This window comes from Nerophis ophidion, linkage group LG13 (genome assembly GCF_033978795.1).
Source record: "Nerophis ophidion isolate RoL-2023_Sa linkage group LG13, RoL_Noph_v1.0, whole genome shotgun sequence".
NCBI classification, from domain to species: Eukaryota; Metazoa; Chordata; class Actinopteri; order Syngnathiformes; family Syngnathidae; genus Nerophis; species Nerophis ophidion.
This window is the reverse complement of record NC_084623.1, coordinates 30,544,385-30,568,555: the sequence shown is the minus strand read 5'-3', so window position 1 is coordinate 30,568,555 and position 24,171 is coordinate 30,544,385. Positions and strand designations below refer to the sequence as shown.

The window sequence follows — 24,171 nt, the reverse complement described above, 5'->3', positions numbered from 1 at the left end:
ACCTTATCGTAGTGAGAAAACAACTGTTTTGATGCTAACGAGCAATCCTAACGGTCAAAGCAAACGTATTTGTATAATTTCCCCCTTATTAGCGTTGATGTATTGTGTGGCAGAACGATAGCTGTGGATTGACTAGTACCAGTCCGAAAAAGTCAGAATCCCACACGTGAGTATTCTATTCAGGCCCCGTTTACACTAAGCCGGATAAGGTTATCCAGGTAAATCACGCCTAACCTTATCCGTGTCCACACACAAAATGCGGACGTTATCAGCACCACTGTCTGATTCCAATCCATGCAAGTCATCAGAATCAGGTAATACACCAACTTATATTCTTGTCTTCATGAAAGAAAGGAATCTATATGTGTTAAACATGCTTGTATTATCATTAAACACCATTAACTTGTTAACAAAAATGTCTCTTTCATAAATAAATAAATATAAATTATTAATATGAATGAGGTAGATCTCCTCAACTTGGTCAATTGAAAAGTAGCTCGCCTGCAGAAAAAGTGTGAGCACCCCTGTGCTAGAGTGACTACTCCGCATATCAACATCTCCATTCGTTGCCACACGCCCACAAACTTATGCACAAAAGTGCACTTTATTTGTTTTAAACTATTGTAGTGGCGTTCTGTACAAAAAGTACACTTTAGTGTTGTTTTGATATGTCACCTTAGTGACATCTCTCTGACAATCTTGCACTTTCTGTTTTAGAAATGACATCAATGTTTGTGCCATTGCTTAATAACTGTAATAAATACAGTTTTGGTCAATTGACTTAGTTGTGATTACCTTCTCTGCATGAAAGTTTATAATGAGCATATATTAGTGCAGTATGAAGAAGAATATTTTAATGTAGACACATATAATCATCATACTGCTGTGATTATGTGTATAAAGTGTTAATTCAAAGCTAAGGCAAAATATCGAGATATATATCGTGTATCAAGATATAGCCTACAAATATCGAGATATTTAAAAAAGGCCATATCGCCCAGCCCTAGCACACGCTACCTTTTTTATCACATCCACAGAGTTCGCATTCTCGTTGTCTCCCCTTCGACAAATGGACAACGTTTTTCCCTAAGTAGAATCACAGCTGACAATCGAAAGTTCTCTTGCTAACTGAGAAGCGTTGTATCCCAAATAGCTGCAATCGCTTTCTGTTAAAGTATTAATGTGTGATTTCCACAGGCGCCTTGTAGAAGAATGAGAAACACGGGCATGTCTGGATGACTCGCTTTCATATTTACTGCTTTAAAGCACTTTGAGCTGCAATTCTTGTATGAAAGTTGCTATACAAATAAAGTTCATTATTATATTTCCAGTGGTTATCTCCATATTACCAAACCTCTTTGTTATGAAGCTTTCTGACGTCACTTCCTGTGTGGGGCGTGTACTTTCTGCTGTCACTTCCTCTCCGAACTCAGTGTGTAAACTATCAATGAGTCTCTGCACAGCTATGTGAGGATTCAAAAAATACAAGGCGCACTTACCCATGTAAAAATTTGTCCGAGGAGGGGGACCTTAGCCGCTGGCTTAGTGTGGCTGATATAATTATTTGTTTAAGGGGTTAAACGACTTAGTGTAGACATGGCCTCAGTTGTAAACAAATAGCACAAATGGCATTCTGGTCACAGAATGTGACCAGAAGGTGTTTTATATCTCCTGTTATTTGTTGAAAGCTACATTTCAGAGTCTTTTATTGTTGTATGGGGAGACAGGTACTGTCGCAGACCACCTCCTCTGATCAGGGGTGGTTTTCTAACCTTGACATAGATTACTTTTCTTGCTCCTTTCGTATCACCCGTCCTCCCTGTCCAGAATGTGTACATTTTTGTTCTCAAAGGAATGCTGTTTCTCCCTGAGGTGCAGGTAGACAGCTTAGTCTTGGCCTGAATGGTTTACCCGTTTATGCTGTGCCATGCGTCGGCTTAGTGGTTGTTAAGTTTCCCCAATATATGAATCCCTGCTTTCATCATTACACTGGATAGCAAACACCAGATTGTTTTTGTGGGTGTTGGGTGTCCGGTCTTTACAATGCACCTGTCTCTGTCTTAGGGTGTTGCCTGGTTTGAAGTTTACTGGGATGTTGTGTTGTTTAAAAAAAATTCTGAGTTTTTCAGATAGACCTAATACATATGGAATGACAATATTTTTTGCATCTGTTACCTTTTTCCTCCTCATCCACTCTGTTCTTTTGATTTCTGGAACTAGATGCACTTTTCACAAACGACCAACAGGTTTTAAGGGCTTCCCTCAAATGCCTATGCTCTTTCTCTTTGCCTGTTGGCCGGTAGGAACATTCAGCCTCCTCTCCAGTACGGCTGAATAGACCTTACCGGGTAGTGTGAGGAGTATAATTCCCCGATATTTGGAACACATTTGGTTACCCTTCTGAAAGAGAGGAACCACCATCTTGGTCTGCCAATCCAGAGGTACCGCCCCCGATGTCCACGGGATGTTGCAGAGTCTTGTCAACCAAGACAGCCCCACAGCATCCAAGCTCTTAAGGAACTCCGGGCAGATCTCATCCACCCCCGGGGCCTTGCCACCGAGGAGCTTTTTAACTCCCACGGCAACCTCAGCCCGAGAAATAGGAGAGCCCACCAAAGGCACTGCTTCCTCATATGAAGACGTGTTGGTAGGATTGCGGAGGTCTTCGAAGTATTCTTTCCATCGATCCAAATTGTCCGCAGTCGAGGTCAGCAGAACACCATCCCTACCATACACGGTGTTGACATTGCACTGCGTCTCTTTCCTGAGGCGGCGGAATATGGTCCAGAATCGTTTCGAAGCCATCTGCAAGTCGTCCCATGTCCGAGTTTTTGTCTCTGTGACCGCTGAAGCCACACACCACTTGACCTGTCGGTAAGAGTCTGCTGCCTCCGGAGTCCTATGAGCCAAAAGAACCCGATGGGACTCTTTCTTCAGCCTGACGGCATCCCTCACCGCTGGTGGATACCGTTCTAGGATTACCGCCACGACAGGCAACAACCACCTTGCGGCCACAGCTCCAATCGGCCCCCTCAACAGTAGAGGTAACAAACATCGTACACTGGGATTCAATGTCCAGCACCTCCCTTGTGACATTTTCAAAGTTCTTCCGGAGGCAGGATTTGAAAGTTTCTCTGACAGGAGACTTTGCTAGGCCTTCCCAGCAAACCTTCACAATGTGTTTGGGCCTGCCAGGTCTGTCCGGCATCCTCCCCCACCATAGCAGCCAACTCACCACCAGGTGGTGATCGGTAGAAAGCTGAGCCCCTCTCTCACTCGAGTGTCCAAAACATGAGACCGCAAATCCAAAGACACAAATACAAAGTCGATCATAGAACTGCGGCCTAGGGTGTCCTGGTGCTAAGTGCACATATGGACACCCTTATGTTTGAACATGGTGTTCGTTATGGACAATATGTGACGAGCACAAAAGTCCAATAACAAAACACCACTCGTGTTCAGATCCGGGTGGCCATTCTTCCCAATCACGCCTCTCCAGGTTTCACTGTCATTGCCAATATAAGTGTTGAAGTCCCCCAGTAGAACGAGGGAATCACCCAGGGGAGAACTCTCATGTACTCCCTCGAGGGAATCCAAAAAGGGTGGGTACCCTGAGCTGCTGTTTGGCGCTTAAGCATACTTGCCAACCCTCCCGATTATCCCGGGAGACTCCCGAATTTCAGTGCTCCTCCACAAAATCTCCCGGGGCAACCATTCTCCTGAATTTCTCCCAATTTCAACCCGGACAACAATATTGGTAGCGTGCCTTAAAGGCACTGCCTTTAGCATCCTCTACAACCTGTCGTCACGTCCGCTTTTTTTTCCCATACAAACAGCGTGCCTGCCAAGTTACATAATGTATGCGGCTTTTACACACACAAGTGAATGAAGGCATACTTGATCGACAGCCATACATATCACACTGAGGGTAGCCGTATAAACACTGTTACAAATATGCGCCACACTGTGAAACCACACCAAACAAGAATAAAAAGATGAATAAATGGGTTGTACTTGTATAGCGCTTTTCTACCTTCAAGGTACTCAAAGCGCTTTGACACTACTTACACATTTACACATTCACACACTGATGGAGGGAACTGCCATGCAAGGCGCTAACCAGCACCCATCAGGAGCAAGGGTGAAGTGTCTTGCTCAGGACACAACGGACGTGACAAGGTTAGTACTAGGTGGGGATTTAACCAGGGACCCTCGGGTTGCGCTCGGCCACTCTTCCACTGCGCCACGCCGTCCCTATGACAAACACATTTCGGGAGAACATCACCGTAACACAACATAAACACAACAGAACAAATACCCAGAACTCCTTGCAGGGACGGTACATTATACACCCCCCGCTACCACCAAACTCTGCCACCCCCATTCTGGCCACCCATCTCCCGAATTCGGAGGTCTTAAGGTTGGCATGTATGCGCATAAACACAAACAGTCAGGACCCGTCCCTCCACCCAAAGGTAAGTTACCCTCTCGTCCGCTGGTTTGAACTACAACGTGCAGGCTCTAAGCCTGGGGACAAGAATTGAAACCCCAGCCCGTCGCCTCTCACTGTTGGCAAAGCCAGAGTGGAATAGAGTCCAGCCCCTCTCGAGAGAACTGGTTCCAGAGCCCTTACTGTGCGTCAAAGTGAGTCCAACTATATCTCGCCGAAACTTCTCCACCTCGCTCAATAGCTCAGGATCTTTCTCCCCCAGCGAGGTGACGTTCCACGTCCCAAGAGCTAGCTTATGTAGCCAATGATCGGACCGCCAAGAGCCCTGCCTTCGGCTGCCGCCCAGCTAACATTGCACTCGAGCTCTATGGCCCCTGCTATGGGTGGTGAGCCCATTGGAGTGGGCACCCACGTTGCATCTTGCCCCACCTCCAGGCCTGACTCCAGAGGGGCGCCCCGGTGACCCGCATTCAGGCGAGGGCAATCTGGGTCCTTCGTTTTATAATAATGATAACAATGTTTTTGAACAATAGCAATATAAAAACAATACTATTCAGTTTTCTGTTTTAGTGTTTGCCTCATATACTTTTTTTTACCACCATAGTGTATGTTTTTGTTTCAAATAAAATTTAATTAAATATTTGTTAATAATTGCAAACATCCTCACATTTATTGGTGTCATACATCTTTGGACAATTTTGACCAATATTTTAGGTCTTTTAGGAACTTTTTAAAAACCTTTTTTTGTTAAGTGCAGTCAAACTGGATTATTGTGGTCTTCTTTTCATTCAGTTGCTGCTCATCTTTTGCACCGTCACCATCCATCCATTTACTACTGCTTATTCCCTTTTGGCGTCGCGGGGGGCGCTGGCGCCTATCTCAGCTACAATCGGGCGGAAGGCGGGGTACATCCTGGACAAGTCGCCATCTCATCGCAGGGCCAACACAGATAGACAAACAACATTCACACTCACATTCACACACTAGGGCCAATTTAGTGTTGCCAATCAACCTATCCCCAAGTGCATGTCTTTGGAGGTGGGAGGAAGCCGGAGTACCCGGAGGGAACCCATGCATTCACGGGGAGAACATGCAAACTCCACACAGAAAGATCCCGAGCCTGGGATTGAACCCAGGACCTTCGTATTGTGAAGCAGACGCACTAACCCCTCTGCCTATGTGAAGCCTTGCACCATCACATGTTCCGAAATTTGCATGCACGTTGCGGGGCCACAAAAATAATTTATTTTATTTTATTATTATTATTATTATTATTATTATATTTTCACGATCGTTCAAAGCCATAATCCATATCTAAATTTGATTAATTGCCCAGCTCTACTTTGAAAATGTGTGCGTTAATAAAAATAATAAATATCACTGCACTCACACATCACTGCTCTCAACTACGCATGCGGAAACTTTGTTTGCATATTTAAAATTTGTGCTTTCTGGATTTTATTAATATTTATTAGTTGTACTCATTAAAGGAATAATCGAAGCAACAAAATTTAACTCAAAGACTTTTACTATTAAATTATTAAACGTTGCAACCTTAACGTCACGTGACAGAAACATAAAAATGTGGAGCAACATGACAACACTTTTTTAAAAATTTGACATTTGCCCACTATTTGGACAAGCAAAAACGATGAAATTGTAAATTGCGCCTCTGAGCCTCTCCACAGCTACAAACACTACAGTTTATACATCCATCCATCTATTTTCTACTGCCTGTCCCTTTTTGCACATCATTATTTTGCAATTCAGGTGACATTGTGTTGCATTCCAGAAGTAACTAGACTAGGATAGTTACCAGTTACTGAAACCAGTGAATAAGTTATATACAGTATTACGTTTTTCAAGTAAAAAGTGGGGTGTTATTGAAGACTTATTGAAGACTTTTTTGTGTGACTACCCCAACACTCCTTCACCTTTACCTTAAGCCCCCTCAGCTAGGCGATTGTTAGTTGGAGGTATGTTTGAACCTATCCATGCAGCCCATATTCCAAAAGGAAGGAATCATATTCTGCTTACAAATGTCACACTTTGACTTCATGTTTCATGAAATAAACCACAGCTCCTCAGCCCCAGACATTGATACTGCAACCACCATGCTTGAGTCTGAAACACAATTATCTTGGAATTCAATAATGTTGTCTGCAAATTAGTCAGTAATGTGTAGCGAGTAATTGTGTGAATGTTCCAACGCATTCACACATATGTTTTTTTACACCACAATTCATCTATTTATTCCTCATTTTCAATAATTCTTCTTCTCCAGATTTTGCCGTTCTACTTTCCAAATTTTTCACCCGATTCAAACCGTCCCAACTTCAAACTGTTCAGCCTATTCGGGAATCGCGGGCTTTTCCTTGACAAATTCCATAATTTCCAAGAATTAACAGAGTTCCTGGTTTCCGAGACATTATTCAAACTTTCACCATTTCCACATTTTTCAACCTACTCAAACAATTCCACTTTCAACACATTCCAACATTCTGGAAATTCAAACTATAACTTTTTCAAGTTAAAAAAAATTCCAGGATTTTCCAGAATTTCTGGTTTTCCAAAGCCCTATTTCCACCCTTTTTTCTGGCAACTACTCCTCCCACATTTTTCAACCCACTTCAACCATTCCACTGTCAAAACATTCCTCTTAATTAGGACAAAAAACAAATGTTTTTTTTTTTTAATTGGAAAAATTCCCCATTTTCCCGGAACTCCAGGAATTCCATAATACCATTTTTCAATTCTACATGTTACTACTTCAACATTTCTCCACCGATTTGAAAAAGATCAACACCGACCATTTCAACTCATTCAGACCATTCAAGCTTGTTACCATTTTCAATAAAATTCCCTCTTCCTGAAATTCCCAAACTTTTTTGAAAATCCCCATTGAAATGAATGGGACATTCTTCAAAGTTTGACAATTCCCACATTTTGTATCTGATTCAAGCCGTACCAACTTGAAAATATTCAGCCTGTTCAGGAATTGTGTGCTATACTTGAACAATTCTAAAAAAAAATCACGGATTTCCCATTATTCCTTTTTTTTTTTCATGTTCCCCATTCAAAATGAATTGTCCATTTTTCAAACTTCCAGAAATCCCACATTTTTCAACCAATTCAAACCATCCCACATTTAACTCGACATTCAAACTATCATTTTTCACATTCAACACATTTTCAGGAATTCACGTTTTTTGGTATCCTATTTCCACCTTTCTTAAGTTCAACTACTCCTTTCACATTTTTCAACCCATTTCGACTGTTCCACCTTCAAAACAGTCCTCATATTCAGGACACAACCCAAGTTGGTTAAGGAACTAGAAAAATTCCTGTTTTTCTCAAAAATCCAGGAATTTCTCAATTAAAAACTGTTACTAATTGAACATGGATGGATGAATGGATACTAACTGAACATTTCTCGACTGATTTAAACAGTTCCAACACCAATCAATTATGCTCATTCAGGACATGCATCCTCCTAATCATTTTGAAAAAAATCCCACTTTTCCAAAAATTCCCAAATTTCCAGAAAGTTCCCACAGAAATTAATGGGACATTTTTCCAAGTTGCACAATTCCCACATTTTTCAAACTATTCCATCATCAACACATTCCACTCATCGTGGACATACAAACTAATACTTTCCCCAAGTTCTAAACCAAATTCCGGTTTCCCTGGAAATTCAAACTCTTCAACATTGAAACCATTCCAACATTCAAACCATTTCAACATTTAAACAATTTCAACATTAAAACCATTTCTACATTCACCCTACATTCCATTAGTATTTCAGTTCAGCTTCAGATTTTCAATATTCAAACCGTTCTAACATTTACTACATTCTGTCAGCATTTCAGTTCAACTTCAGCATTGGCGCATTCACATGCAATTCCTTCATGAATTGCCTCTTCTAGTTATAGGTAATATTACCTTTACTTATATTCAAGTTGCACACTTACAATTCTAGAATACACTGCTGTAAACAATATTGTAGTGTAGATTATGACTTTTTGACTTGACGTTTTTGAATACCAAGATTTTGTTTAGGAGTCTATATCCAAGTTTCTTTTCTATAGTTTTGTCCCTTCATATACATATAATATATAGTGATAGCTTGGTTTGTCTTATTTATCCAGTCCAAAGGGCCCTATAAAATCCAATCGTAAGAAAACCGAAACAATGTATATCAATTTATTCCGCTACAGCAGTGATTGTCAAACGGATGTACGTGTGGCACTTCTGATACGCGGGCTCATCTAATTATATGCCAAATAATCACTAGGGATGATATTTGATAAGAAATTATCGAGTTCGAGCCCATTATCGAATCCTCTTATCGAACCGATTCCTTATCGATTCTCTTATCGAATCCAGATAGGTTGTTGTATATGCAAAAAAAAACAATTTGGTTTAAAAAAGCTCACTTTTATTTTATAAGAAAACAAATAACAAAATAAAATAAATAAATAGTGACTGTTGTTACCCCCATAAAAAATAAAATATATAAATATTGACTGTTGATACCCAAAGTATATTAAGTGGGATTTTTCAGAAAAACAAATATATACAGTACACAAAAAAAACCTGTCTCTGTGATCACTATAAGTCTATAAATAATAATAGTGTTAAATAAAATCAGTCCATTGGGCACAAAACTGAAAATAATACAGCTCTCCAAAAAGTGCACTTCTGCTGCTATTGGAACATACTAACTACACACACTATGACACTAAGAACACCACAGTAATAAATCAACAATTCTTCTTCAAAAAAATTAGCATGTCTGCGTTTTCAGGATCAAGTCTGACCCTCTCTTCGCTAATCGTGTCGCCAGCGGTGGAAAAAACACGTTCACTTGGCGTGAAACTAGCTTGAACACACAGATAGGTTTGACAACATCCTCCTCCGGTCTGTATCTAAACCTTCTGGGGTCCATCAGTGTGGCCTCCTCCAGGAATGACTGCACGTCCTTGTCCTGGAGGGAAAATGAGGGACATAGCATAGAATTAAGGGGGAAATTAGCTTAATGTGAAGAATAGGGTGTCTGTTATTAAGTCTTTAGCATATCAGTATGTGGAAATAAATGATGGAATGGATTAAGTAATTAAGTTAAACATTGTACTGATATGATCCACTTTAAGAGGTTGTTCAAAATAATAGTGTTTACAAAGTACAGAGAAGAATTTTGAGAAATACTTTCAACCTTATTCAAAATAAGATATTCTTCATCTCAGTATATCAATAATGACTGAATTAATTAATGACATATTACAAACATTTTGTATGTAATAATTCATGAGTTACTTTTATTATAAAAAGGTCATTGAATGATGTATATATCTGTAAACACTGGGGTGGGAAAGGGGTAGGATTAAATAAGCTTTACTTCTTACTCCTTTTCGGACATTATGTAAAGTGAAATGATATGAAACTGTGATGTGTTATGCTGTAAACGTGTTCATGTACGGAATAAGCTAAACAAAGAAAGAAAGCACTAGTTTATTTAACAGACCCGCAAACTCTGGAGTGGTGTAGGCTACAAGATAACGTTAACGTTATCAGACATACAAAAAGGCTAACGTTACCGTTAGCCACTGACTATGCTTAGGTAACATTAGTTTAGCTAACATTACTGCAGTCTTGGTTGGCATAAGAGGTGACCTTATTTTAGCCTAAAGGCTACAAGTGAGCAAATATGGAAATTAACCGGCAACAGTTAACGTTCGTTACTCACCGGCCCTATCACTGGTACTGGGGCTGCAGGTTGAAACAGAGGAGGAGGGGCTTTGCTGCGTCATCTCTGTCGCTGCTTCTCCAAGTGTCGAAGACATGCCACGGTTCTCGAACGTTCAGAGCAAAGCCTGGCATTCATTGCATATTGCCGTTTCCTAGTCGTATTTTTATGTAAAATGAAGCTGTGCCTTCAGGCGTTTTATTCCGGTCCGTTATTTTTGCTGCTTTCTGAATCTGCCGCTTAATGACTGAACTACGTCATTTCCTGTGATGTCCCACGGGACATTTCCTGTAAGACGGGATTTGAATAAAGAACCAACTCTTTTACTCTACTATAGTGACCTCGATAACGGGAACTGGTTTTCAAAAAGGGATTCGAGTCCATAGAATCGGTTCTTTTCTTATCGAACAACCGAGAGAACCCGTTTCGAACATCATCCCTAATAATCACTTGATTAAAGGCTTACCGAAACCCACTACTACCGACCACGCAGTCTGATAGTTTATATATCAATGATTAAATATTAACATTCCAACACATGCCAATACGGCCTTTTTAGTCTACTAAATTGCAATTTTAAATTTCCCGCAAGTTTCTTGTTGAAAACGTCGCGGAATAACACGTACGCGTGACGTCACGGACTGTTAGGAAATATTAGCGCTGCACCACTCGCAGCTAAAAGTCGTCTGCTTTAACCGCATAATTACACAGTATTTTGAACATATGTTGCTGAATCTTTTGCAATTTGTTCATTTAATAATGGAGACTATAAAGAACATTGCTCTTGGTGGAAAGCAGTGGATTGCAGCTGTTTTTAACACCAAGACACAGCTGGCGTTTCTTTGTTTGTTGAGAAGCTTTAACACAGAGCGGTCAAGCGAACATGTTTCTCTACGTCAGTTAGCATGTTTTTGGATGGGGAAATTGTGATATATATTATACCGGAGACATCAGTGGATTATTCGTCGTCCTGCAGCAGCTGTCAAAAAAGGCAGCTGTGAGCTTGGCTCCTCGGCTTCTCTCTGAGACACTGCGTGTTCACAGCAGCCATTCGACCTCGAGGTATGTCTTTACAATATTTATAAATCTCACTAAAACACTATTAAAACAATAAGCAGATAAGGGATCTTCCAGAATCATCCTAGTAAATGTGTCTAATTACATCCGAAACGCTCACTTAGCCGCCGCCCGGAGCAGTAACTTTTTTTTCTCTTTTTTTTTTTCTAGTCCTTCACTATCAATATCCTAATTCACAAATCTTTCATCCTCGCTCAAATTAATGGGGAGATTGTCGCTTTCTCGGTCCGAATTGCTCTTACTGCTGGTGGCTCCCATTATAATCCTGCCCACCCACTCCACCAGACAATTGAGGGACAGCGGAGTTCATACTCCAACAGGCTCCTTCAGCTTCCTTCCCGCACTGTGCGATTCAAGTACTCCTTCATTCCACACTCCATCCAGCTGTATAATCACTCCCCATACAGCAACAGATAATATCCGTCTATTACCTGACACCTTCTATGTCAGCTACTTCTCTTTGTTTTTAATGTCTATATTCTATTTTCTGCTGGACTTACTCACTTTTTTATGCTGGGGCTGCCAAATATACTGTGATAGTGTACATAGCAATTGGAATATATTGTATATATGTTATAGACATATTATATCTGTATATCTAATATACTGTACACATATTAAGTATATATTGTATATATTCGCAGATATGTTATATTTTACAATGCTATACCTAGTCTATTTATACCTGCATTGTCCTTTCCATCCTTACACTTTCCATCATTGTAACTAAGCTTCTGTGTATAACAATTTCCCTTGTGGAACATTAAAGATAGTCTAAGTCTATAAACAATGTGAATATGTGTAGAGCCCTGCAACTCGTGACGTCACACGCACATACAGTACTTCCGGTAAAGGCAGGGCTTTTCTATTAGCGACCAAAAGTTGCGAACTTTATCGTCGATGTTCTCTACTAAATCCTTTCAGCAAAAATATGGCAATATCGCGAAATTATCAAGTATGACACATAGAATGGACCTGCTATTCCCGTTTAAAGTACAGTGTTTTGTTTTCCTATACTCAAACACAATGTTACGGTTCAAACTGTGTGTGGCCATCAATATGAAATATACTTGTTAAATAAAACCGTCCTTTCTTTTAATGAATACTAAGGCCTACTAACTACTGTATTTTTATAGTCAATGTGGTGGTACTTGGAAAGCTAAGTTTTTTTCTGAGGTGGTACTTGGTGAAAAAAAGAATGAGAACCACTCATATGCGGACACAGACAACCTAGAATGTGAACACAATTTACAATATTAGAAATATAGAGTTACACACCAATACACTTAAAAATGCATATAAATTGCAATTTAAATGAATATATGGACATTTAAAATGACTGTTGACATCTGAGTGGCGAGAGAAGGCTGGAGCCTCACTAATGCCATCACCATACTTTGCTCACACTTTTTTCTTCAATGCCATAGGATTTCCCACCGTATTTATCAACATACTGACACTTGTGTTATACAGTTTTTTTTCCCCCAAGATTGCACGGACTTGCTTTGCAGCAATTGATCTAATCACATGAATGGGCAAGACAGACCATGTCACACTTACATGCTTACGTGCCGTTTTACGTGTTCTGGCAAACAAAACACTCAACTCGAGAGCTCTTATAGTGGGATTAGTTAAATGAGAGCCGGTAAGCGTCATATTACACTTGATTGTTTTGCTCGACTTATTGACTTGTGTTGACTTTACTATAACTGCATGCTAAAACTTAGTTTAACTCCATAATGGGTTAAATTGATAGGAAAACAGTGACATGAAAACAAACACATATCATTTATATTTTCACCTAAAAAGGGGCATATATAAACTGAGGTACCACTGTACTGTAATAAAAGTGGTTTCTGAAATGTGAGCGGTATAGGTGACTTTTGGTAGCTATTATACCATAACCCTGTGACCTAAGCACTCAAAAGTATACCTGTATCTCCCTGAATCTGAGGTGGGAGAAATTTGAAACACAATTTTTGCAGCATTCCAATTAGACTTACAAATTATGTAATAACTCTCAGCAGTATCTCTTGTGTTATGTAGTTTAATAATGAATGCGGGTGCAATATGCTCATTTGCATTTTACAAGGGAGTATGTTACTAACACAGATGCCAACCATTATGAAGTTCTTGCCAGGCACAAATTGCTCATGTTGTACGTTAGAATTGAAGATTATACGTGTTAAACAATCACATGTATTGAAATATTTTATTGAGTGCAAGAAAATCTGTAGTTGTTTGCGTAAGTTCTTCTTGAAATGTGTGTAAGATCAATCGCATTTTTGAGACGTGTTTGTAAATAAGGCCACATGATTGTAAAAGAAAGAATACTATTCCCATTCATTGAAATATTTATTCCAATTTGTTTCCAACTATACCATTCCAACCAAAAACCTCCAGATGATGGCGCTGCTGCCCTGTACTATGATAACCCCTCATGTGTCTGTATTTTTGAATAGGAATAAGTGACTGGCAGTGGAACCATTCAGGGCCACGAAAAGGTAATCCAGTCCTCTAGTTGGTAGCAGAAACCTCTAAATGAACTTTGATAAACACAGGTGGCCAGTTTTAGTTATGTTGCACTATGGGACTCAGGTCTGAATGCATGTTTTCGCTAAGAACTGGTGAAATTAAGGTTCCTCCATGTATTTAGAGAACATACTGTAGTTGTACCAGTGTAAGGTTAAAGTTCATGAAGCAGGATCAGTAGATTGGAATTAACCACAAACTGGACCATCATGCAGCCTAAGTGCCCCACAAACTATTATTATTCAATATTTTTGCCCAGATTTTTTTCCGGATGAATTGACTTGTTTGACTGCTTGTTTGAATATTTTGTAAAAAGTACTTTCCAATAGGAATCAAAACATGGCCCAGCATGGCTAACTGACGGTGTCACTACTTGGGCAAGACCTGCTGACATTGGCCATAAACTGTTTTGTATTATTTACTAGTCATGTGTTCTAGTGTTCATCTAGCCTCCTGCACACAGTGCTAATAGTAGAGATGTTGTTTCCACAATGTATTTATGTTAAAAAAAATCCGACAGTTAGCCGGTTAGTCTATTGATCCTGCTTTTTGAATTTACCCCTTAGGTGAGTTGACGGTAGGAGAGATTTTAAATAACTCCTTCCAAGTCCTAATTGACAACTCTCATAAAGGTAGGTTTCTCCAGCAATATTACTACAGTTGGCATAATGTTGACATAATGTATGTTTATTTTACTGATCCAGGTAAGTTACAAAGGACCTGATGTCACTGTTTGCTTGACTTGTTTTGAAGTTCTGAAATGTATCCAAGTGACGGGACCATTATCTTCTCTCCTTTTGATTTTACCACAGATGCCAACAACATACACAACTCTGCCACAACAACGCCAGTCACCAACTCTGCAGCCATCACCTCTGCTTTAAATCGAGGTGGCAATACCAGCAATCCAGTCACCATTGCTGCTCAGATGAACATCACTACCAGCACCATCAACATAACAAATCCGGTTAACTTGGGCCCCGTCAACCTCGCCTCTGTCAATATCCCAACGACAGCCCACATGAATCTTGCCCACCCTGTGGCTATAACCACCCCGATGCCCATGAATATTACCGGCCCACTTAACATTGCTATGAGGCCCATGGATAGCATGCCTTTTCTATCCCAAGTTCTGCCATCCTCACCTCCTTGGTAGATATTTTTTGTAGCTGCTGAGTAACTGTTGAGAATGTAACTATATGCCTAATAATAATATACAAATGTGCTGAATCTTGGTCCAATGAAGAGCGGCATGCCTTCCTGTATAATACAGGACCTCACCCCACATAGATTCCTAATCAAAAAAGTCATGTTATCATCACTTTGGGAAATATTAAATGTGGAAGAAGCAGTGATTTACATATCCCACAAATTAATTGGGGTAGCATTGCTCAGGTGGTAGTGGTTGGATCCTTAGTGCCACTGTGACCCTGTAACTGTTATTTTTGAGCAAGATACTGAACCCCCAGCTGCTCCTGGGGCTGCATCATCAGTAGGTGAATGAGGTGATAGTGTCAAAGTGCTTTCATTACCTTGAAGGTAGAAAAGCGCTATACAGTGGAACCTGTATATGTTGACCAACCCATTGTTTTTCTATCATTGCTAAAAAAGATGCCAGTTTAAATCGGAGCAATTCTATGAAAAGAACTGCCACTTACATTCAAAGCTTCAGCATAGAGTCAAAAGTCCTTTCTTCTTTAGGGCTCCCAGCAATAATCTTCCTTCGTACAAATACCTAAATCAAACCAAAATACGTCTCGTTAATCTTTGTAATCCGGTCAACTGGACGTCTACCAATTATTTTTTAAAACCTTCAACATCAAAACTGCCGTTATGAATTTACCGTAAGTCTTGTGGTCCGTTCCATTAACCCCGGAAGTTGGAAATCAGAGCTGGGAATGATGTCTTGCGCTCTAGTTACGAAGTCGAAAATAAAGACAGCCAAATCCACGACAAGTATTCTTGCTTTTGAATCTGAATATAAACAATTTATGGAAAAATATGCACTCTTTCCCCAACTTTTAAACAAGGTGGATGACATGTAAACACAGACATTATTTCTAGCAATGTAGAGCGTATAAAACACATTAGCATAATTCATTTACCGTATTTTCCGGGCTATAAACCGAATCTACATATAAACCGCACCCACTAAATTTGAGTATACTGTACATACATACATATACTGTATTAGCCGCACTGGACTATAAACCGCATTTATATACCGGTACATTGTGAAATATTTACATATACAGAGTTTGTAAATGTTTATTTCCATACCTTAATTGTTTCCAAATGGTGCCTGTAAAACGGCTGATCAAACAAAAGAGAAAAGTCATCAATGTCTTTATTCATCGTTTGAGATGAATGAGATTTTCTCCTTTTTTAATAAGGTTCAACATATTTTTCAGTATTCTTCCTCCTTTTACTTTGTAAAGTTCTTAAAATGCATCTTTTTAGTATATTGTTTGATTTCTTTGCTTAATCCATTCCATAATTTAGCAGTTAGCAAAGACAAATTAGCCGCACCTTTATATAAACCGCAGGGTTCAAAGCTTGGGAAAAAAGTAACAGCTAATAGTCTGGGAAATACGGTACACAAGGTTAACATTACCAAATATGAACGTCCAAAAATTAATCGTATATTGCTGATTTAATGCGACAAAAAAATAGAAGTGCTAATAAAGAATTTTACAGAAAGTTATATTACTGTTTACACTCCGAGCAGCCATCTTTGAAGCTAACTCGGGTGTAGTACGTTCCAGTTGAAATTTCCTATTAGGAACCCGCAAATTCTGAATGGTGGAATGCACCATTAAACTATACCATGTATTCCAATGGTTTGAAGCTGCGCTTTGAGATACATATGGGGGTTATTACGGTAATCACAGAAACTACGTCACAGTAATTGAGGCACAAAGCAGAGTGCAGGGTTTGTACAACTAAGTTCTGCACATGAAAGTGATAACTTACATTTTGGGTGTTTTTTTTTACCCTGTCTGTTGCGTTTTGCCTGATTGTGAAAATTTGTCGATCAAGGAGGTGGTCTGCGAAGTAAAAGAGGAGCAACATTCTTAATATTCAGTTTTTTATCATACACAGTTAATATTGTAAATCCCACATTCTTTATGTTATGTATATTTTGGCTGCCTTAGTTAGTAAAAAAAAATGTAAAACTTCATAATTTAGTAAAAAAAAATCTGCTGTATTTGCTTGGGTCAGTTTTTTCAGGAATACTAATGCAAAACCTTACAAAATAATGTTTAAAATGCGGTTTGGGGGAGGTTTGACAGACCACCTCAAAAACAGAATAAAATTGTTTTTTTTAATTTGCGCAAATGGAGGACAAGGTTAAAACAAACTACCATAAGTTCAAAATGGTATGCCTCTGGCTGAAGTCACTAAGAACTATTATTCGGTCATGCCGACAGCCAGGCCGAGGGATGTCAACTTATAACGGGTTCCACTGTGTAAGTGAAAGCCTGTTTACCATTCATCACATTGATGCAAAATGATTAGTATTAGTAAAAGTATTACCTCTGAAGCTTATTCCCTCCAATGAATTTTCTAAAACAAATTTTCAACAATCCTTATGAGGAAAAGCAACACATTGTGTTTTACATTAGTAGAGATTAATACACCCAGAAAACATTTAAATTCTGTAATCTATCAAAGGGACAGTCTACCGTATTTTCATAAAAACCTTCTGTTCAATGTAAAATGACCCCACTCACTGCCATTTTAGTTTTTTTTTTTTTTTTTAGTATTTAAGTAGCCCATTATGCCAAAGAGTTTCCAAGTAACATTGTTCCCTTTAAATGATGAATGTTAAAAATGAGTGTAGACACCTAAATGAATTTAGATCAAGTACTATGTCAAAAGAGGTCTCACATTAGATGCTCCTACATTTTTGCATTCTGATATAGTGTTTACTCAAATCTAATTTTGAAATCAATTTAGGTATGTTTAGTGTTTACATAGATTTCTGAACAGAACAAATATGGTTGCCGATTTTGATGTATTTATCAGACAGTTACTAGGCATTATTAGCGGTTACACATTGAACCATATGTTTAATGTTTCTCTTGTTTTGTGCCGCATTTGTTAGCTGACTCATTGAAACTGTTTTATAAGGAGTATCCTTTTACACAATTCTTGATCTAGTTGTCAGTGTAGTATAAGTGAACAATTGCAACAAGATTGCCTATGCTGTGCATTTGATGTCAAAAGGTGTGACACCTTCCTACACCTGAGGTGTATTTTTTGGTGTGTGTGAGACACAATGCTTCCAGATAAGATTTTTTTACACTATTTTTAGAGGACTAATCAGTATTTAATAGTTTCATGTATTTCAAAGTTTTAAGTGATGAAAAAAATCTTTCTTTGAAGGGCGGGTGTTATATTTTGCATTTTGTTGATGTTTCTGAAGCTTGGTGAGGTTTGTTTTAAATTAAGTTCTCCCCTGGCTGTATTTTGAAATGGCTGGGAATTACGCTGATCTACAGTATGTATGAATTTTTGAGGAAATATTTATCATAAGAACATGACAGCTAAGGTACAGCACGGAGGGAGAAACAGTATTATTAAGGTCAAATAGATTGATTACTGAGGTCGAGAACAATATACAGTATTTCCTTCAAAGGTCATGGAACGCTATCAAAGCAATTTCAAAGTTAGGTTGGTCTGAATGTTTATGTTAACAAGCATATGAGCTTATATATGCCAGTAGAACTCTAAAAAGTTACTTCGAATAGTCTTCTCCAATGCCTGTTTACCGTCTATTTTGTAAATATGGAACACTATTTTATAGCCTTGTGGTAGTGCCAGTGTGACTTTATACTACAGCTGGCAGTGCAAAACATATTGGTCTATCCCTCACATTTTTATGGCAATATCTCTTAAGGGACAATACAAAAGAATGAAACAGGGTTCTGATTTAATTAGTTGTTTTACTCAATAGATTATGGTATTAAGTGTCAAGTAAAAATTAAGAGCTGTATTTGCAGATACTGACAAAATACATAAAATATTTTCAAGTTTCTTTAATGATTTTGCCAATCAGATCAGACTAAAAATAAAACACTGCATGATTTTAGGTAAACATAGTTTTGTGAGCAAACCTCTTTGGGAAAAAAAAATTACAATTGTATAAGATAGTGTAACAATAAGTGAGTGTATTGACACTGCACTAATACTGTTAGTGCTTCATTATGTTCATCCGTTATCGGCTTTTTAAAAAAAGATATCTGTATTTGACTTCAAAATAAGATTAATCTTTCACAAATATAATTGTTGCTTTTAAACAAACAGCTGCACAGAAATGAACATGAAACACGCCCCTGTGGTCAAGTATCCAAATAGTAAATAGAAAAAGAAGAATATTTGCTTTTTTTTGGCCCTTTAAGATCGAAATGATCCCATACTTCAGAATGTTGCCTTTTCTTAGTTTTATTTAGATCGATTAACTAAATAGATCATAATTTTTTAGTAGGAACTATCACTTGTGAGCCGAAAGAGCCTGAAGAGCAGTTTGGCGCTTCGCAGTCAAATGACGCAATTGTTTTTCTTCTTAAAGCAACACATCGAAACATTGAGTGATAGTATTTACTCCTTGTGTTTTTAATAAGGCACTACCCGAGGGTCCCTGGTTCAAATCCCACCTAGTACCAACCTCGTCACGTCCGTTGTGTCCTGAGCAAGACACTTCACCCTTGCTCCTGATGGGTGCTGGTTGGCGCCTTGCATGGCAGCTCCCTCCATCAGTGTGTGAATGTGTGTGTGAATGGGTAAATGTGGAAGTAGTGTCAAAGCGCTTTGAGTACCTTGAAGGTAGAAAAGCGCTATACAAGTACAACCCATTTATTTATTTAAAATGCAGTACTATTAATAACAAAACTACAATCGTCCCCTTATTTTTTTTTTGTTACAAAGAATAGTATAAGTACAATAAAAACTGGTTGTGCAAAATAGATTTTTACTCTACAAAACGGCAACAATGCAAAAATATAATCATTAAAAAAATGTTGTTCATCAATACATTTCTTTTACGACAAGCGCAAGCGCGTCTGTGCAAATGTAGCAATGGCCAGTCCACTTCAAAAATAGTACTCGCGATCTGGGGAGATTGCTTGTGCTTTTGGCTCGTAGTCAGCATGCTCGCCTCGCACACCGACAACCTGGGTTTGTGCCCCGCTTGGAGCAGTCGGAAAAAACACCGCAGCCAAGATAAAGTACACAGTCGCTACATGAAGCAGAGCTGTCTGTGATTGACAGCTATGGACACCAATCATTGCATTCCGCCGTCAAAATCGGGGGCCCCTGATTGGGTGGTGGCCACTGGGCTTCAGCCAAGTAAGCCCGTGCATCGAGGCAGCCCTGCCCATGTCCAAAACATAAAGTTTTCGATTTTAAACAATATGACTAACAAAACACAGATAATTAGCTGTTCAACCAATGAAATGTCACTGCATCGGCCACTCGCGCCGTCACATCCTTGTTTACATTAACAGAGATCTCGGTTTTTGATGACCATTTCTTACTCTCATTTACTAACAAAAATCCCTGCTATAGCACTGAACAGTTCCCGTTGTTTAATGAGAGCAGTGTAAACCGTTCGCAAAGTGCGATGTTTGTCACAATACTTGGAAAAACTCTTGAAAAATCAGGCAAGATCCCCAAATTGTTGTCAATGTTCCAAAATGTTCTCTGCATTTGAGTTTAATAGGAGTATGAATTCGAAGCATATTTCGTACATGTGCTTTCTGGGTAAAGCTTACGAAGAACACTTAAAACATTGATAACAAATTCATACAAACGCAAGCTGATGCAAAAATAGGGAACTTTTACCACAACTTTGTAAAAATGAAACAACAATCCTGGAAGGACTGACAGCTTTACACTGACTACCCTTAAGTAGTATCCACGTGTCTTTTGTGTTTTCCCTTGAGAATAAATAAAAATGTGAGTGATGTACTGGAAATCAACGCTGATGTGGCCGTCCAACTCTATGAATAATAAACAGACCCCCCCAAAAAATAAATACCTTGTCAACAAACATTGCTTGTGGTGCTATGGCCATTTTGTCGTCAGATAAACAGTTCAGTTTATTCTCTCAGGCAAAATGGCAAATTATACCAGTGAGACAAGAACTCTTTCTCAATACTGTTTGTATACATCTCCACACATCAGGGTCTTGGGAGTATTCCTTTTACATAGTTACGAGGATGTCTGTGGTTAAACTTGTAAATTTTTCGGAAAGATGACCTAATAGTATTTCCTGTGAAATAAAACCAAGATCACATGTTTAACCTATTTTAAATCTTCACAAATAATTATTATTTGACAAAAACCCTGACAATGGTCAGCAGAGGTACTTGAGGTCAGATTTACATATATTTAACATCTCTCTCCCACTGTTTAATAATGTCAGGAAATGTTTTTTGGTCAGAACAAACAATTGTAACACATTTGTGTGTCTTAGGAAAAGGTCAAAAGTCAGATAGCTTGGTACATATAGTGTTTGTTGGTTCTTGCTCAAAGGTTGACCCTTTGTGTTATCAGATTTAGAATAATTTAGCATTGACTGCAAGGCCTAAGAGGAATTGTCTATTGTTTTCCTAATCTTTGTTTGTTTTTCGTCTTAGTAATAGTGCTCTACTATATTGATCTCACACTAATGTTGAGTTGACCCTTATTTTTTTGTCTAATCTGACTGCAACACGGTTAGTGATGCAGCCATCACAAATGACATACATTTGCCTGACTGTCAAAAAACTAAGATAGAAACATTGCATACATTTTATGATAGCTTTACTGTAACAGAGGCAGACATTGCGGGGGGAAATCTAGAAAGGTTACAAATTAATTTGTATTTAATTAAAGGAAATATATATTTGTTCCCAAAACAAAACATGACTTAGTCCTTAAGCCTCATTAGTAACCACACGAGTCAGACTGCTTGGTCACCAAGGTTGCACGCATACTAGAAACGCATACTAGAAAGAGATTTTGGTCAGATTTTTCCAACTCCATTTTTTAATAAAGGGATGCTTTTAAACTCATATTCAGCATTTCTCTGCTTCCAAACACGTTGAGTCGAGTGTATTCTTGGGACCTTGCGAGTATTTCAGGATCTTTATGGCAGCATTGGTAATTGTACACCCAACTCTTATGCGGTCATTATAGCTTATGATGAGTATTTGGTGCTAAGAACCATCCCTATTCTAATGGTGTAAACATTTTCTGAACAAGGGTGATTGACAGTGCCAATAGTAGTATTTTTTTTCTCTCACCAAGCTTTTTGTGATAGTCTAGTAGCTCATCCCAGTCTTTTGCAGGTCTACAAACCTGTCTATTGGGTTCTTGACAGGTCTTTTGGCATGCCCATGGAGATAAGGAGGTTTGAATGGAAGATACTTTTTTGGATAGTTGTCTTAGCCAATTAATATGTTGCTATTTGAAGGTCTTTCTAAAAGAGAAACAATTGATTTGTGTGCTTCATGGACATACAACTGTGTGGCCAGAATGCTTGTTGGTTTGTAGGAGATCAAATACTTATTTACCGCACTGAAATACAAATTGAACCATCTTATTGTATTTTTTTTTCTTATTATTTTGTGTTTACAATAAACCTGCCATAGAAATGCATATTTTTTTATGACAGCAATCTTACAAAATCAGCATGAGGTCAAACATTTATTTTCCTACCTGTATTTGTTTCAAGTTGAGGCCATTTCTCTACAAAGCTTGCAGCATATTATTGGATGTTAGCGAGTTGCACCTTCATTTCATTGAAAGCATGTCAATACTGTCCCTATTTTTAATGCGTTTTGATCTTGGAAATGTAATTGTTTTGTCTTCAATCTCTTTTTTTTTTTTTTTCTTATGTTGCATGTGGTTGACTGAGCTTGTCTATTGTAGGTTTGAGTTGAATAACATTTTTGCTAGAACAATAGTGACATTTTTAGGACAAAACAAACACTAAAAAAAAAAAGGGTAAATCATGCATGTGTTGTCTGTCCTTCTCTAGTGGCCGTAACAAGTGTGCCTGAAATACTTTGCAAGACTCTTCCACGTTGATGCTTCTTCCTCAATGTGTGTTATGTGATAAAGGATGAAAAAATACTGTGAAGGAATACTTTTTTGTTGTTTTTTTTATTTTCAAATGGCTGCAGACATCTTACTGACAACCAAACTATGGCATTTCCGTTCTATACAGTATGTTATGAAATCTTATGATTGTAAGTCACAGTTGTTCAGTAACTGTGTTCTGTATTTTTTTAAATTGCTAATTAGGAACATACATGAAAAAACAATTTGAAGACAAACAATTTTTACCAACCATTTTGTCAAGTAAAATTTTGGAAGATGTTGTGAAGGCAATTGAATGTATATCTATGTACAAACCGTTCAAATCAGAGAACTTGTTAGTTATGATAGACACATGCAAAGAAAAAAATCTTTTTATTAAAAAAAACATTTTGTATTAGATTATTAACAATGGTAAGTTTTGTATATATGAAGGCTAGGCTTTCTGATTAGCAGAAAGGTAAAACATTCCTACATTTTTTAAATGTATGTTCATGGAAAATAACTATGTAAACATGCACAATGTTTTATGTGCCTTTTATTTGGGTTTGTCTAAATAAAAGAAAACCGTAAAACATGATTGTCAACTGGCCATGTTGAATCCTACATTGTATGTTTTTTTTTGTGTGTGTTTGACAGCTACGAGATCAGAAAGATAAATGATGGATGTCAACAATTTGTTGGGCTCTTAGTTTGGTTTATTTTGCTATTAAAATACTGTGTAATATTTTAACACCCCCATTTGACTTTTAAACATGGAGTTTTCACACTTTTAATTTATCTCAGACAGGATTTATAACATACAGTGATACATACATTTCCTGTCAAAAGTTTTACCCAGATTTTTGTATACCATCTTGGTAACTCATCAGTTTACTCACACATAATTCCTCAAAATCAAGTACTCAAAGAAATAATTCAAAGCACTGATGACTTCTCTATGCTTTTTATTTGTTTTAATTAAGTGCATCAGAAAAAATAAACTTCCATAGAACTAAAACAAGCTGTGAGTACCAGCACTCTGATAAGGAAGATTACAAATTATATTAAATTCAAGAAAACTAGGACTAAAGTGTCATCTGTGTAGCTTTCCACTCAACTAATGGCTACTGCCAAAAAGTTAAGTGATCTTAATTTATCCGTTTAATGTATATGTTTATATATACGTCAGGCATTTCACATTGTTTACTGCATGCAGAACTATTAGACATTCTCTACTTGTTGCGTGTTTATATTTTTGGCTGTCTGGATCGGATTCGATTAAATTTACATGATG

General features: G+C 38.2%; 1 protein-coding gene across 4 annotated transcripts in view; it reads left to right on the top strand.

Moving 5' to 3' along the window:
- The window catches only part of LOC133564428 (vascular endothelial zinc finger 1-like), a 68,222-nt gene extending 44,649 nt beyond the window's left edge, over positions 1-23,573 (top strand). The window contains exons 5-7 of one of the 4 annotated variants that reach the window (XM_061918750.1): positions 13,739-13,780; positions 14,375-14,440; positions 14,621-23,573. In XM_061918750.1, the coding sequence (XP_061774734.1) occupies positions 13,739-13,780; positions 14,375-14,440; positions 14,621-14,964 (452 nt within the window). In that variant the 3' untranslated portion in view covers positions 14,965-23,573. The remainder of the gene's footprint in view (positions 1-13,738; positions 13,781-14,374; positions 14,441-14,620) is intronic. The other 3 variants (XM_061918751.1, XM_061918752.1, XM_061918753.1) reach the window with 3 other exon arrangements.
- The last annotated feature ends 598 nt before the right edge of the window (positions 23,574-24,171 follow it).